The sequence below is a fragment of the Musa acuminata genome, chromosome BXJ2-6 (genome assembly GCF_036884655.1).
Source record: "Musa acuminata AAA Group cultivar baxijiao chromosome BXJ2-6, Cavendish_Baxijiao_AAA, whole genome shotgun sequence".
Taxonomy (NCBI): Eukaryota; Viridiplantae; Streptophyta; class Magnoliopsida; order Zingiberales; family Musaceae; genus Musa; species Musa acuminata.
In genome coordinates, this window is record NC_088343.1 from 5,606,999 (window position 1) to 5,622,194 (window position 15,196).

The 15,196-nt window shown below is 42.4% G+C and overlaps 3 protein-coding genes across 3 annotated transcripts; 1 reads left to right on the forward strand and 2 right to left on the reverse strand.

The window, feature by feature from the left end:
* Positions 1–1,237: 1,237 nt before the first annotated feature.
* Positions 1,238–3,339, forward strand: LOC135614407 (uncharacterized). Its single transcript, XM_065111761.1, has 4 exons — positions 1,238–1,717; positions 1,832–1,969; positions 2,153–2,236; positions 2,309–3,339. The coding sequence occupies exons 1-4, from the start codon at positions 1,238–1,240 to the stop codon at positions 3,053–3,055; spliced, it is 1,449 nt and encodes a 482-aa protein (XP_064967833.1). The 3' UTR covers positions 3,056–3,339.
* A 43-nt stretch (positions 3,340–3,382) lies between these two features.
* Positions 3,383–5,734, reverse strand: LOC135614408 (alkaline ceramidase TOD1-like). The gene is made up of 4 exons (XM_065111762.1): positions 5,441–5,734; positions 5,133–5,354; positions 4,155–4,721; positions 3,383–3,969 (listed from the first exon to the last, which is right to left on the reverse strand). Exons 1-4 carry the CDS (start codon positions 5,685–5,687, stop codon positions 3,644–3,646), a joined length of 1,362 nt encoding a protein of 453 aa, XP_064967834.1. The 5' UTR covers positions 5,688–5,734; the 3' UTR covers positions 3,383–3,643.
* A 1,832-nt stretch (positions 5,735–7,566) lies between these two features.
* LOC135614411 (potassium channel KAT3-like) lies at positions 7,567–11,571 on the reverse strand. Its single transcript, XM_065111768.1, has 11 exons — positions 11,369–11,571; positions 11,061–11,276; positions 10,833–10,988; positions 10,697–10,754; positions 10,288–10,605; positions 9,589–9,828; positions 9,413–9,511; positions 9,276–9,308; positions 8,988–9,173; positions 8,213–8,909; positions 7,567–8,018 (listed from the first exon to the last, which is right to left on the reverse strand). The coding sequence occupies exons 1-11, from the start codon at positions 11,545–11,547 to the stop codon at positions 7,912–7,914; spliced, it is 2,289 nt and encodes a 762-aa protein (XP_064967840.1). The 5' UTR covers positions 11,548–11,571; the 3' UTR covers positions 7,567–7,911.
* Between the last annotated feature and the right edge of the window lie 3,625 nt (positions 11,572–15,196).

Below are 15,196 nucleotides of genomic sequence, written 5' to 3' on the forward strand. Positions count from 1 at the left end.
CACGTGAGCAATGGTCGGTAGATGGTCAATGTCAATGCATGTAGGTCTTTGATTAATATGAACTACGTATTAATGAGAGAGAGAGAGAGAGAGAAGGATCACATGGGCACCCATTACTTGTCCACCTCAGTCAAACATCTTATCCTTGGAGAATAATGAGGATAATTGGATGGAAATGTTGGTAGTGTGGAAGAGATATCTAACCAATACAATAAAATTTGACTTGCATCTACTTGTCTTGTCTCTGGAACAAGATGAGATTATCATCTTTCTTATGTGATCATAAATCTTGACATCACTAACATACCTACCTCTCATAATTGTAGGGTAGAATTCTAAGTTTTGAGAGCCATGAGAAGTATGTTGATATTTCAGCATGTTCTTAAAAATGATGAGATTTTTGTGTAAACTCTCAGTTTGGCATGAAAAGAAATAACATTTGAATTACTCTTGTTGGGATATCGAGTTATCATAAAATTATTGAATATATAATATTTATTTCTTGGATATCTTTCTTGCTTCTTTGATGATGGCCGGCAGAGTAGGGATGGATTGAGATGAGATTTCTTTATCGATCATTAATATTATTTTCTACTTCGTTATTCCACATTCACATTTGAGAGTCCTCCAAATGAATTTCTTCGATGTAAAATTTATTATTTAAATAATAATATAGAATAATATGGTATATATATATATTTTTAAATGTAAATAGCGAAGATGGTATTAGATCCTTTGATCTTGTTACATGCCGGACATCATCATCATCATCATCATCATGATGTCCGGCCCAAGAGGCCCAATCTTATGGGCCCAAGCAATCCAGCCCATCGGACAGGATCTAAGAGCGCTGAACCATATCATGCAATGGGATTTGCTTGGATTCTTGCTGCTGATGTAGTGCTCAAGGAGCAATATACTTAGGCCACAAACTTGAGTTAGGCCAACTTCTGCAAGAGGAGTTTTGGCAGGATTCTTGCTGTTGAGATGCACCCAAGAATCACATCACGGCTAGACTTCACACCATGCTAACTTCTGAAGCTTTCATGGAGATCTTATGTCTCTCTCTCTCTCTCCAAATAGAAAGAAAGAACTGATGCGTTGCTTTCGCACACAGCCTCATTCCTCGTCAATCATAAGACGCCGCCGCTTTTCTCTTTCGCTAAGCAAGAGATCAATCTTGTTTGTTTATGAATGGCGGCTCGGCTCCACTCCAATCTTTGTGGGCTATCTCCTCATGTCTTCTCTTACTGCGGCCATGAACGACAAGAGCAATACTTACGTACCGATAGGACACGTCGACCAGCTTCCCCGAGGCGAGAAGGCCAGCGCAGAGGCTCCCCGGTCTTTGGCTTCCGTGGCCAGGCACGTCGGCGGGGCATGCCTTCATGTCCTGGCCAGCCCTGGCACCGGGACGCTCGTCTTCGCGTCCGTGTGCCTCGTGTTGGCTTACAAGCATAAGAAGAGTAAACTGACGGCGTCGAGCACTGCGGCCGCCGCCACGATTCCCAAGGCCCCGCAGCAGTTCCCGCCGACCCCTGTTACCCCTGTGTTGTACCGGTCGGTGTCGTTCGGGATGCTGTACGGCGGCGAGAACGCGATGCAAAGGATCATGCACGCTCACGAGGCGCGCCTCGACAGCACGAAGCTGAACAAAGCTGTGGACGACTTGAGCGCGGAACTCACCAACGAGCGAAAGGACTACAGTAAACTAAACGTAAATAGACTACGCACACCCTCTCTCTCTCTCGCTCGCTCGCTAGCCTCGAGTGTTTGATGGCCAGGTTGCTGTCCTTCGAACGTTCTTGAGCCGTTTGAGCGTCCATGGCAGGTGCTCGCAGCACGTCTTGAAATGAGCGGAAAGGAGAAGGAAGCGATCAAAATGTTGGAGGCAGCTTTGGAGAAGAGCGCAAACAAGGAGGAGATGCACGAGATTGAGATGTTGTTGGTGGAAATGCTGATATACGAGGTGCAATCATTTCGCACTCTTTTATGATCCATTGCTTAGATTGCTGGTCTATCTTTCATCCACACGACATAAAATCAACGATGATTCTGAACATGAAGCATATTAATGTTGTCATTACAGCATCATTTATTGATCTTTTTGAAAGATATCTTTGAGCCAACTTTGTTCTGTCATATTTGCAAGGGCGACTATGTAAAAGCTTTAGGTTACGCGACCCTCTGTGGCGAGGATACTTCGGCTGCGGATCCCCGAGTTCCTCTCTATAAGGTGGGTGAGAGATTGCCTATATCCCAAAGAAGGTTGACATTAATCTGACAAGAAGCGGTTTGTCGCACGTAGGCGGCAATCTTCGCCTTGATGGGCAAAAAGTATCGTGCTAAAGAATGCTACGAGACGTTTAAAGAGATCCAGAAGAACTACAACCGGCAAAAGTTCTACAAGGACGGATCAACAGTTCATTTTATAGTGCCTGAGTTCGACCAGTTCATGACGATCGTAAACAACATCAAGATAGAGATTAAGGATGCTCATCCAACAACAACAGTTGCCAGCAAGGGCAATCAAGGGACTCAACAAGTTCAGCCAGGAGGAACAGCGGTCGACCAGGCCAAGGTGACACCACAAGCTCCGCAAGGAGGAACCGCTACCGATCAGGGGACTCAGCAAACTCAAGGAGGAACTCCGCAAGTGGGGACTCGACAACCTAAGCAAGAAGGAACCGCTACCGATCAGGGGACTCAGCAAACTCAAGGAGGAACTCCGCAAGTGGGGACTCGACAACCTAAGCAAGAAGGAACCGCTACCGATCAGGGGACTCAGCAAACTCAAGGAGGAACTCCGCAAGTGGGGACTCGACAACCTAAGCAAGAAGGAACCGCTACCGATCAGGGGACTCAGCAAACTCAAGGAGGAACTCCGCAAGTGGGGACTCGACAACCTAAGCAAGGAACCGCTACCGATCAGGGGACTCAGCAAGCTCAACAAGAAGGAACTCAGCAAGTGGGGACTCAACAAACTAAGCAAGAAGGAACTGCTACCAACCAGGGGGCTCAGCAATCTAAACAAGGAGGAACCGCCGCCAACTAGGGACTCGGCACGCTCAGCAAGGAGGTACAACTACCAACCAGATGATTCGCCAAACACCAGACTCACGAACGTCTCTGCCGCCCTAGAATGAACACATTCTGCCTCCTCTGCTGCCGCTTACTTAATAGTAGTCTTGTGGTATGAAGTTATGCGAGTCGCCGGTGACAGCAAATTGGAGCCTCTGATGCCAAACTTCCTTTTCTTCTTCTTCTTCTTCTTCTTCTTCTTCTTATCTCAAACTGTCGAAATAATCCAATAAATAATATTTGCTTCTTAAGAATCGTATACGCTATCAAAATGACCATGTCATTCATATCCTTATTTAGCTGACAGAACAATTATGTATGTCATCATATCAGTTATCATACATACATGGATTGATTTTGAGACTTCATCAAATGAAGTCTTTGACGAAGCTACTAAGAAAAGAATCTAACCAATCAACTCTATGCAGAAATCGCTAATTGTAGATGGATTCAACACATACAACAAAGCAGGCCTCCCCCAGTTATGTACAAGTATTATGTACAGTCCGAAGCAATCAACTCTGCCATATCCCACAGCACAGGTTTCATGTGTGTGTGTTCTTTAGTCGTTGGATTCTCCCCACATCTTTAACAGGTAGGCCTCGCAACTGCTACCCTTTATGTCTCGCGAGGAGGCTTTCTTGATCGTCGACGCCGGCGCACCGGCGTCGTGGCGCTTGAGGTTGTGCCTGTACTCCATGGCTATGTGCTCGAACACCTCCGATTCGAACATGTTGATGTCGATCTTGGGGATCATGAAGTCTCTCACGTAGGCGAAGGCCAGCTGATCCCTGGGGTTGAAGGCCTCCAGCTCGTTGAACAGTAGGCAGGAGAAGAGGTTGCTCTTAAGTCCATGCCTCCTTATTATGAGTGCAGTATCCGGAACATCTGGATCATGACATAAATGACACACCTCCTTGTCAGTGCATGGAAACAGGGATGAATCAGGAAGAGAGACATCAGTCCTCCACTCAAGACGTCCTCTGGTTGGTGCATTGTTTGCATAAACATCAATTGGATGTCTCTTCTGCAGGAAGATGAGATCAAGATGCCAAGATTTGGGCAATGAGCACCTGTTGTGTAGGGATGCTTTCTAGGCGACCATGGCTGCAGCCCCATCTCGCAGTAGGTCTCCATTTGCACCCTCAAAGACTTGACGTCTGCCCATTTCTTCCACCTCGCAGTCGCCATCGCCTCCTCCATGGTGTGGACGTTAGACGGGTGCTTCGAAATCGCCATGTCTGCGTCCTTTGAGACAACAAGAGAATGAATCAGCAGCAAAGGATCCACCGTGAGCTGCAGCTTCGCGTCCAACCACACGCTGAACATGGAGTTGGGGAAGAGCCTGTGCACTAAATGCTTGGGAATCACCCCGTTCATGGCAGCGTTGTCATAGGGCAATTCGCTGACCGAGACTCTCACGATTCTCCATGCTCCTATCATGTCCACTTCCCCGTTGATGTTGGTGAGGATGTTGTGGGCCGCGAGACCTCGGAGAGTTGCATCATCAACGAACATGAAGAAGCAAACAGTTTCCAATGTTTTACCTCCTAAGCGTTTGGGCTGGCGGATCTTGTCGTGGTCGCCGAAGATCGCCGATGCTACGACCACGCCGTCGCATTTCTCCATCGCCGACCTGTCTGGATTCGAAAGCACAGCAATGTTGCCATGTCAAACGTAGCAACAGAACAGAAAAGATCGATTCGTACATGAATATATCGATGGAAAAGCTGAAAGGGAAAAGGATGTTCTTCGTCATGATGACAAGGTAGCGTATCTTCAACGCAATGAAAGGACGTTTTTGACACCCACAGAATTCTCGGTATTCATCGGTCGGTAATGGCTTTCTAACTACATTTCTCCAAGAAATGGGAAATAAGGATCAAGGATCGAGCAAATTACACGTCAAGAAACGATTTTTTTGGGCGAATTATTCGATTAATTGCTGATCCAATACTAGGAATATCCAAATTCCACATTCAACGGCATCAAATCACAACAAAAACATGGATTATTCTTTGATCTTGTAGATGTGTTCAGAAGGAACAGACCAGATTCTCTGATGGGGAATTCCTGAAGGAATCCACACGGGACCTCCACCCGATCGCCGTTGGTATGGTTGAAGAAAGACATCCTCTTCTTTGCGGAGAAATTTCCCGCAAAGCTGTCGCCTTTACCCTGAAAATACCGCAGAACAGGGGAACGAGGTGAGGCGGCCGTGGCGGAAGAGTTCCGGCAGAGATCGCGAATCTCCTGCAGCACCGCCCCATACTCTGCACCACGGATCAAGGGAAAGGGTTGAAAATCGAATCTTGGATGGAGAAACCGGATAATTCATCTCGAAAAGACCCTAACGGACCGGAGAAGGGAACAGGGGAGGAGCACGCGGATCGGGTGGTGGGGAGGGCGTACTTGTGCTCCCCGTAGGAGGGCGGGTAGGCAAAGAGGCGCGGCTTGGGGAGGGGCGGAGGGGTGCGGAAGAGGCAGCCGGTCTGGGAGAAGGCGACGTAGAGGGCGAGGGGGAGGGTGGTGAGGAGGTAGAGCAGGGAGAGGCAGAGGATTTTGGATTGGAATAGGAGAGGAGTTGTCAGGTACACACGTCCCATGGGGTCAACAACCTTTCTCACATCACACACGAAGCCTTCGGTTGGCATTTGTTGTGTTACTTATACCCCCCCCCCCTCTCTCTCTATCTCTCTCTCAAATTAGCAAAGCTTTTCCTCTTCTCTTTTCTCCATTGTTGTCTTTTATGTTGATCCAATATGAGCTGCTAGATAAAATCTAGATGAATTCAGAACGTATTTCCTTGTCAATACCACAAAAAATAATCCATTATATGATCATAAATGCATGACAATACGAGACTAACCCACTTCCCAAGCATTCTACATCTTCGGAGGGCAATATAAAGGAGACACATTTCAGATGCCAAGTGCAGAAGGAGGTCGGAGTGTTGTTAGTTTAAAGCTGTAGCCCCGGAAGAAGAAGAGGGCGGTGGCTTTTGGCTACGTTAACTCCTTTTTGGTGCCAGAGAAACTTTTGTTTGGAGTTGCATGGTGACAGACTGGAGGTTGGCCATTCCAGCCAGCAGAATTAAGTTCCTCCCTACGAGGGACAGAGACAGCTTTTGCATCTTCTTTGAAGTGCGTGCAAGATTCTTTATTTTCTTGAGAAATGATCATTGTTGCATGTTAATCTGACAGATCTATTTGTTATGCTTAAAATAGTTCTTGGAGTTCACTGCGGAATGAATGGCAAATCAATCCATGTTAGAGTTGTAAGAAAACATGCAAATGATTCATATGTCATTTCACAGATCATATTCATATGATCACACATAGATACTAATCAGTCCCAATGTATAAACATGCTAACTATATGACTTAATTGGAATATTTTTATATTAAAATATTTAATCTTTTATAGCTGAGAGCAGTTATAGAATAATCGTTATGTTTTTATTTGAAACTTTTCTAAGGTAATTATGAACTCTCAAGCTTTTTATTTTTTTTGTTTTTCCTCGTATCGAGCAAACACTAATTTGATTGTCAAATGAGTATCGACACATCTTTAATATGGAAGTTTTAAGAATTCTCTAAAGTAGGATTAAAACGATCAAACCTTTTACAACTACGAAATAATTTCTCTTTCGATTAAATTGTTCAATAGTCCCGAACATAATCATTTTACTTTGACTCTCGGATCATACTTCATCTAGATCAAAAGACAGAATGATGAGTACTTGGAAACCCCATAAATTCTTTGCACAAAATAAAAAATATAAGAAAAAAATAATTTAATTAGGTTTTAATTGGTTTATATATATTTTTTAATTGATTTTTTAAAGGTACTAACGGCACCAACATTGATGTGATATTAACATGATTAAACCGTTATAATTGCCGTTGCAAACGTTACCGTGGCCGTTATCGGTGAATTCAGATTAAGCGGGCGCGAGAGCGCCAAATCATCGTCTCCGATCGTCCCCTCTTTCTCTGTTTCTTCTCTTTTCCCGATCGAATACCTCGCGGTTGTCTCCTATATCGATATCTTGTCCCAGATCGCACCGCTGATCTCCTCTTGAGGTTCTCCTCTATCATCATTTTATATGCTTTGTGCGTCGTTTCGGAAGATTTCTGCTCCTGCGATATAAATGATTTGAGATTAGGTCATGTTTCGCCCTTTATTTTGAGAACTCGATCCGTTCTAGAGGTCAGCGCTGCTGTTGGACGCAAATATCCAATCCCCAAACGTTTAATCTGATTGTTACTGCATCTTATTTCAATCTTAACATTGATGGGTAAATACAGCACAATGTAGGCATTGTAGTTTGATTCCTGTGTTATTGATCATTGTTAGTCCTTTACTCTCCTTTTTTGGTCTGAACTTGTTCTTAGCATTCTCATACAACAGATTTACAGATTCAGTGACCACAATGGATGCAACCTTGAAGTAGGTGGAAGAGCTGATATAGAGACTTCCATGTAGGGGTAAACACTGGACCATCTATATCCCTTTATTTGGAGATAATAAACTTCTTCCTTTGTATAAGTTGTGCTCAACAATACAAATAAAAAATAAAAAATAAATCAAAGAATAAAATTGTATTCTGCATAAAGTGCCATTCTCAGCTGATTATTTCTGCAGCTTGCAACTTCTGGCACCATATACAATTAGGGACTGGAAGAAAGATTTTGCTTAATGGTTTTTGACCTTCTCTTGGCACAAATGAGGTCTACTTGAGGTTGTATATGTTAAGGTTAGTGCTAAAATTGGTGACAGAAAATTTGGAGATCATGTTATGTTACTTGTGTAGACATCATCAACCTGCTATAGGAGAAATAAATGGTCCCCGTCTCGAATAACTGCAATGTCATCTATTTCTGCATCATCTTGATTGACGACCATTGTAGGTTGATCAACGTTGAACTTCTGGCCTGCACTTATACGAAATTAATTTTAGATGACAATGAATGATCTTAGTTCACATGCAATAGTTAATCCCCTATTCAAGGTATGAATAACTTCTGCTATCTTCTGATCTGTAGTAGCTTTAAATTAGAAAGAAATACTTAATGTCAAACTTTCAGGTTTTGCATTGCATATCTTAGCTAAGTTAAGGAATACTTACTAGTGATTTTGAAGAGCTCCTCAAGAGAATCAGGTAAGTTGATGAGTTTTCCCATGAGTTCTCTTGAACTTCTCGACTTTGTTTTATGCATATGAATGACGACTCTTTTGCTGACGGTTTGCCTTGTCTCCGTATCAACTGAACTACAACCACTCCTTGAAGATGCATTCTTCATTTTGTAAGGTATCTTTGAGTGCATAAATATCTGGCTCTGCTCTTCATAGCTTTCAATTGCACTGTTTGTGTTATTGATGTTTGCGAACTGTTGATCTTCTGTCATGGACATTCCGTTGTTGTATCTCAATGACAATTTGCAGATATTATTATTTTCGGCATTCTCTGCCAAATCCATTGGTGTCCGATCACTGACGTCTAGTCCATCCCTGTTTGCTTCCTGATCCAGTTCGACAATTTTGCTGTTTCCCATTTTGTCACACCTACGCAGTGCTGCATGTATGTGTGTATGGGTTAAATTTACATCAGTCCCATACAAATCATATGATGTGTCCCATCCATCATTCCCTGATACTGTGCATGGGTTGTTTCTTCCTTCCATTGATTCCCACGATGGTTGTTCTTGGAGTTTGTAGTCCTGGTAGCAAGAAGAGAAGCTCCAATTTTCTCCTTTTAACATCTCTTTGAGCAAATGACTGCTCTCTTCTACTCCAGCAGATGGGCTTTGTTCTAGTTTCAGCTTCTGCAAAATGGTATCAGAAGCATGAGCTACCATTTCTGTTAGATGAGACATGTTTAGGATGTGGAGTCCAAATAATACCTGCAAAAGATTGTTCATAATGATGATTCCATCTCCTGCATTTTCCTGGATCATGTTCATGAACGTGCTGCTGCTCAGCCTTAGAATTTGCGAGAGTTCAACAGTGCGTGCAGTATATGGTTGTGGCATGTGACATAGAACACCTATCTCCCCAAATACTTCCCCTGCGGCAACCCTTTTATGAATCTGTTGACACAGATGCATCATATTTAGAGACATGCTTTTGTTATGTATACTTTTGGCTAAAAAGGAAAAAGAACGAATTAGTAAAGAAACATAGTAACATACTTGCTCATTCCCATGAATATTCGATCTCAAATCCTGTTAAGTCAAGTTAGCAATTGGATCAGCATATTGCTTATTACTGTAAACAACATGACATGAGCACCATGATTAGTTCATGAAGCAACGAAATCTTTGCTTACCACTGCTCCGGTTACCAATATGTAGAGATCTGTTGGTGTCTCTTTGTGCAGGATAACATCTTCCCTTGGTGGAAAATACTCAGCCTGCATCTCTGTCACCTATTTCATACAAGAAAATAGTATAAATATCTACAATATGGTCAAGATGTTTATGTCACTGGAAGCAAGTTGCATACCAGTTGATAAAGGAAGTTGCGGGAAACTCCACGGAAGAGGTAGACTTGTTGTACAATTGGATAGAACAAATAACATGCTATACTTGTACGAACACCCTTGGGGAGACTATTCAAGGTTTCTTGCTGTTTTAGCCCCTCTGTTTTGAATCTTAAGCATATGTGAGAGAGCATTTGACACCTTATGTTCTGGGACAAATGATTTCTTGCAGCAAACTCAGAAGCAGCTTGGATTGTGTCCCTCTGTTGCATCAAATGATCGTCAGAAGCAGATGACAAAAGACAGCAATTACCTCTTAAGGAAACCTACGCATTTATCCTTAGAGCTTGTCTAATCTAACTTTTGCCTAGCATTCTTTCTGATTCAGGTAACACCTTTTTGTTGACCTATATATATGGTTCAATGGATTTCATGTCTGACCTTGTTTCATAACAAAGTAATATACTTGGCTGAACATTCAAATACAATATTGAATTCTCTGTTACCTACTGCAAATAGTTAATTTATTGACATTCCTGCAGGTAGAACAACAGCAAAAATTGAAGTTAAATTAAGAATCACGTAACTTATTGACACTTGATGATCTTCGTCTAACGAATAGAAGCTGCTAGTAGAGAAATGAACTTATCTTTGTACCTTCCTATATCCTATCAGGTAACATGACATTAGAAAGCAGAAACGGAAAGAAGAGCAACACGTACGAAGTTTCGGGTGCGGTTGGTTCCATGAACAACGAGGTTCGTCATGTTTCCGATGAGGTAAGCTGTCAATGCCAAATTAAACAGCATGTAGAAGATGTAGAACAGCATTTCTGTCGAGTTCTCAGCATGGATGTCTCCATAACCAGTTGTTGTCAGTGTTGTAATGGACCAGTAAATTGCAGTGACATATCTGGTCCACAAGCTTTCTGATTTGAAGTTGGGCATTACTGCTCCTATTGATGTTCTCTCTGGATTCGGGTACCGGTCAGCAATTAGATAATTGAAGCATCCAGCACAGTGCACAGCAAAGAGAGTAACCTGAAGCCAGACGAAGAAGTTGCAGATACATTATTTACGCACCATTGTTGTTTGGACATGGAAAGGAAGAGAAGAATACAGATGAACTTACTAAGATGAGCTTTGTGCATCGAGTCCAGAAATAGTTGAATCTGATATCCTTCTCAAGCCTATTGAAAGAAAGCAATATAATGATCATCCGTTTTCACTGTTCATACTATTCTGAAGATACCGAAAGCATTGCAGACCTGGAGAAGAATGAACTGATTCGACGTAGCCGCCATAGTCTGAGCATATTGAGTATCTTAAAACCAAGGCCATTCACACTGCTATCAGAGAGAAAGCTGATTAGTTGAAATGGAGCCGTGGATAAGATGTCGAAGATGAACCAGGAGGATAGATATCTGCATGATAAGGGTCCCAATGAATTCTATGCTTCTGAAGGAGAAAGAAATAAGTATAAATAGCTTACTAACCTGGCTGCAATTTTCTTTGGATCATCAGTCAGGAGATATGATTTACGATCAAGATAGGCAACAAGGAAGGTGAGTATAATATCTACTGCAAAAAAGCTATTCAGGATGTTCTCAACCCAGAGAAGTTTGGCTGGGTAGTGTCTCAGAAACGCAAGTTCATATGGGCAAATCCATGCTGAATAAATAACCAGGGGGATCAGGAATATCTGCCATGCTCTGAGGAGAGAACATGTAACAGGTAGATCAGCAAAGTTTATCCTATATATGCATGGAAGAAAGAAAAGTCGGACGTGCAGTGGAAACTTCACCTGTACCGAGGATTATAAGGTGATATTATGAACTTTCTTAGCTTGACTGATTGGTTAATGTTTGCTCCCAGAGATGGCAGGAGGTCGCTGGAGAAGCTGTAGCTGCTGCTGCTGCTCTCCTGGAAGCCATCATAGCAGAAGGGCTGGAAGTAGGACTTAGCTGCACAAAAGAGGTCCATGCTTTCTTTGGGACGGTATGTGAAGCTAACCGTGTATGGTGAGGAGTAGTGGGTTGATTTATATACAGAGGCAACACGGAGTTGACGGTCTAAAGGTTTTTCTTTGGGTCCCAGATAATGGGCAAAATAAAACAGAGGACCATGGAGGACATCAACCACTAGACACCGATATAGACCACTGACCATTGCAAGCGTGTAGAGTTTCACGTGGATATACAAATAGGATCTGACTTTAGAATTCAAGTATTATTAGGATTCCGAATAGTGCTAGGATTAGTAGTGGAATAATTCCTCATACGACTGGCAATAGCAAATGGATGAAACAGATTAATGTGTTGGGATTAGGTTTTAATTACGTGTGTTCGAGTATAATTAGGATTCCAAATTGTGCTAGGACCACAAGTGAAATGATTTTCTAACTGAACATGTGTGTGTGACTCATTTTGACTAGTTGATACTTAGCTCCAAGGACCGTAACGATGGACACAAAGACCAGTCTAAAGAAGCCAGCTATAAATGATGTCTTGACTCTTTCTCAGGATCTTGAGAGAAGTCTATATGATTCAATTACTTCAGGCATTTAATTGAACCCTGATTAGTTGTGCACCTTATGGTTGAAGAATGTGGTCCAATAAGTGGTTGATTAGATTTGCTTCTGATCGAATGCTTTCATTGCATAGAGGACACTCTAGTAGGTTTCAACTGGTTTTCTCTAAACAGTTGTTTTAGATTTCTATATGTTATTTTCTCAAAGTTGGTTTGTGAATTTGAGTGGATGTTGATCAACCTAATGTAACCCTTTCATTTTGGATAATAACTTGCAGGACAAGTGGCAGGAAGAGGACTTCTTTATAGGACCATCAGGTAAGATTTAAAAGCTACAGGAGCCACAAATGGAATGATTGAATTGCAAGTCTTATACTTGGGATGTGAAGAAGAGGTTTATTCAACTGGAGCCTACCTTGTGGGTCAGCTTAGGTTCTTCTCAATCCACAATGGTGTGAGTTGGTTCAGAAAGCAGATAAGTATTTCCAGGACCCTCGATGATGCAGAAGATTTTTGATGTAGAATGACGGGGGCCACAAAATGGTTGGATTTTGTTCATGAAGGTTCAGGACGGCAAAAGTCAGAGAGAGAAAGAACAGAGGGTTGCATTGTGTGGATGCTCTTTCGAACTGCTCACGGGACAAGTCATATGATGCAAGAGCTTTTAGTTGAATCTCCCCATCTTTCTAGCCCAGAAATTTCCGGAATCAGCTTCTTTGCTTGTTATTGAATGCCGTGGTAATACGATCACTTGATTTGTTGTCACCTTTTTCATGTCCATTTATTAACCAGACGTGGTTCTTCTTTATGTAGAAGCTGTTCAAAACTGAATCATTCACATGATCCACACACGCCAGGAAAGAGAGAGAACAGAAAGCCGTTCATGCGTAATCTGCATCATTGAGATGAGCTTCTTCTCAGAGTCACATCCATTTCTTGACAGAGATCAAGCTGGCTTACTGGAGGAGTTAGTCTTTGGAATCACGCAATGGATATTCCTATTTTGTGAACAATGATCTGGTATTGCTAAACTAGATTGCACTGTCAATAAGGGGCTCTTCTGAGACAATATTTTGATCTTGCTGCTGCTGACATATATCCTCGTGTTTTTTCCTTTTGCAGGTAGCTGATACAACGTCTCCATGGATGCAACTTTTCCATCCATATCCACTGTGAGTAGACCTCTCTTTGAACTCATCAATTTGGTCCTCCATCTTAGAAGAATTCCAAATAATTGCTCTCTCTCTCTCTCTCTCTCTCTCTCTCTCTCTCTCTCTCTCAAATGTCATATTCTTCATTCATTTTGCATTCCTGTTTACTTCCCTAGTCGAAGTCACTTGCGTGGTTTCCTTGCACCTTCTCTTCATCATTATTTGCATCTTCTCTTCACCTAACGAAGAGTGACTTCAAAGGTTACTGGAATTGACAATAACACTGAGTGCTCACAGGTAGACACACCACATGAGGGTTCCCTTCTTGTAAACTACCTACTCATAAGAGTAGTTTAAATCAAGATTTGCTTAGGTTTGTTCAGTGAGGTGTCATGCGTCGGCAAGCGCACAGACTACATGTGACCGAGCTGTTACTAAAACGACCAATGTTGTTGGTCATACCACGCGTTTCTTAGATTCTGTCCATCTGCAACAGAGTTTTGTCGGCAGGCGTGTGTTGGATGCGCTGTCATTCTCTGCCGATGTCGTTTGTATCTTATGAACTTCCACAGCAGCACCTGTCTCTTAGTTCTTTTTTCCTTGTCTAATTCTGTTCAGCAATAAAGAACCATCCCACCTGGCTAATTACCGAGGTCAAATTTTTGGACACTCTCAAGATTTTCCATTTGATCCTCATAATTTTAAGATGGATGGAATAGTCGATCTCAATCATTAGGCATCTATTTCTGATTGACCTTCATCATGAAGTATGTAGCAGGGCACTTTTTACCAACTCCTACATGAGATTAAGTGCTGTAAATAGGTCACGAAGAGAATGGCTCTTTTCTTAGAAGTTATCTACCTTTTCAGTGAGTTTTAGGAGAACTAACTTGCACCCAGAGAGATCTTTCATTACCTTCGATATCTTTGATTTCAAATAGCAGAAAATGACCTCTCATCTCACATGCGTAAGACCATCTTACATGGACTGATAGAAGCCTGATGCATCAATCATTTTTTAATGTTAATATCTCTCTCCAAACTTTGCCGTACTTTAGGATTCTCATTTGATGACTTCTCTTTTATCTCCCCCCCCCCCCCCCCCCCCCCCCCCCCCACCCCAAAAAAAGTTAAATCTAATTTCCATTCTCTGCACGTGGCTGCTTTGATTAATTTCAATTGCATATGACATGTCGCAACTTGATTGATGATATGGTCAAGTGGCGGTGACCCCCTTGTCAACAACCAATGAGACAACCCCAGCCATGCCCTCTGGGGTGGTTGGGTAGCTGAAGAACACGGAGCCTTCCTCTGTCCCTTGTGCCGGTTCTTCGAGTGAGATTGCGATAGGAAGTAGAATGTGGACAAAGAACAAGGCACTCTAGGAATCCGACTTGTCCACCTAGCTTGAACTTTCCTTATTGATTGTAGGTTCCCAAGAAGAGGCCAAAAGAATGGCAACTAGAGATTGGAAAATTGACCATCTCTGTGGTTATAGTACGAATTGGCTAAAATTGACCATCCTCAAAGTGCTATAAGACCCGTAGATGAACTTTCGAGCGGCCTACGCTGTCCTTCTATAGAAGATAGATACTTGGAATTTCCACACACACACAGTTACTTTTTATTCATTTATAACATGTGTTCACATTGTGGAAAGTCCAAATACTCGAAGGGACTCATCTTCTACAACGCATATTCCATTAGCTCAATCAAAGATTCTCATTTTGGTCAGATAAATCCAGAGTTTCTAAGATTCGGTTGCAATTAAGTTGGTATCTAAGACCACGAGCAAAAGAATGGTAACGAGATTGGTGGGAGGGATTAAGAAGTCAACCATCTTTGTGGTTATGGTGTGAAGCAGAAAAAGTTGACCATCTTCAAAGTGATATAAGACCCCTTACTGACCTTAGGTGCAGCCTATGTGGTCCTAATATAGAAACTAAGAATAC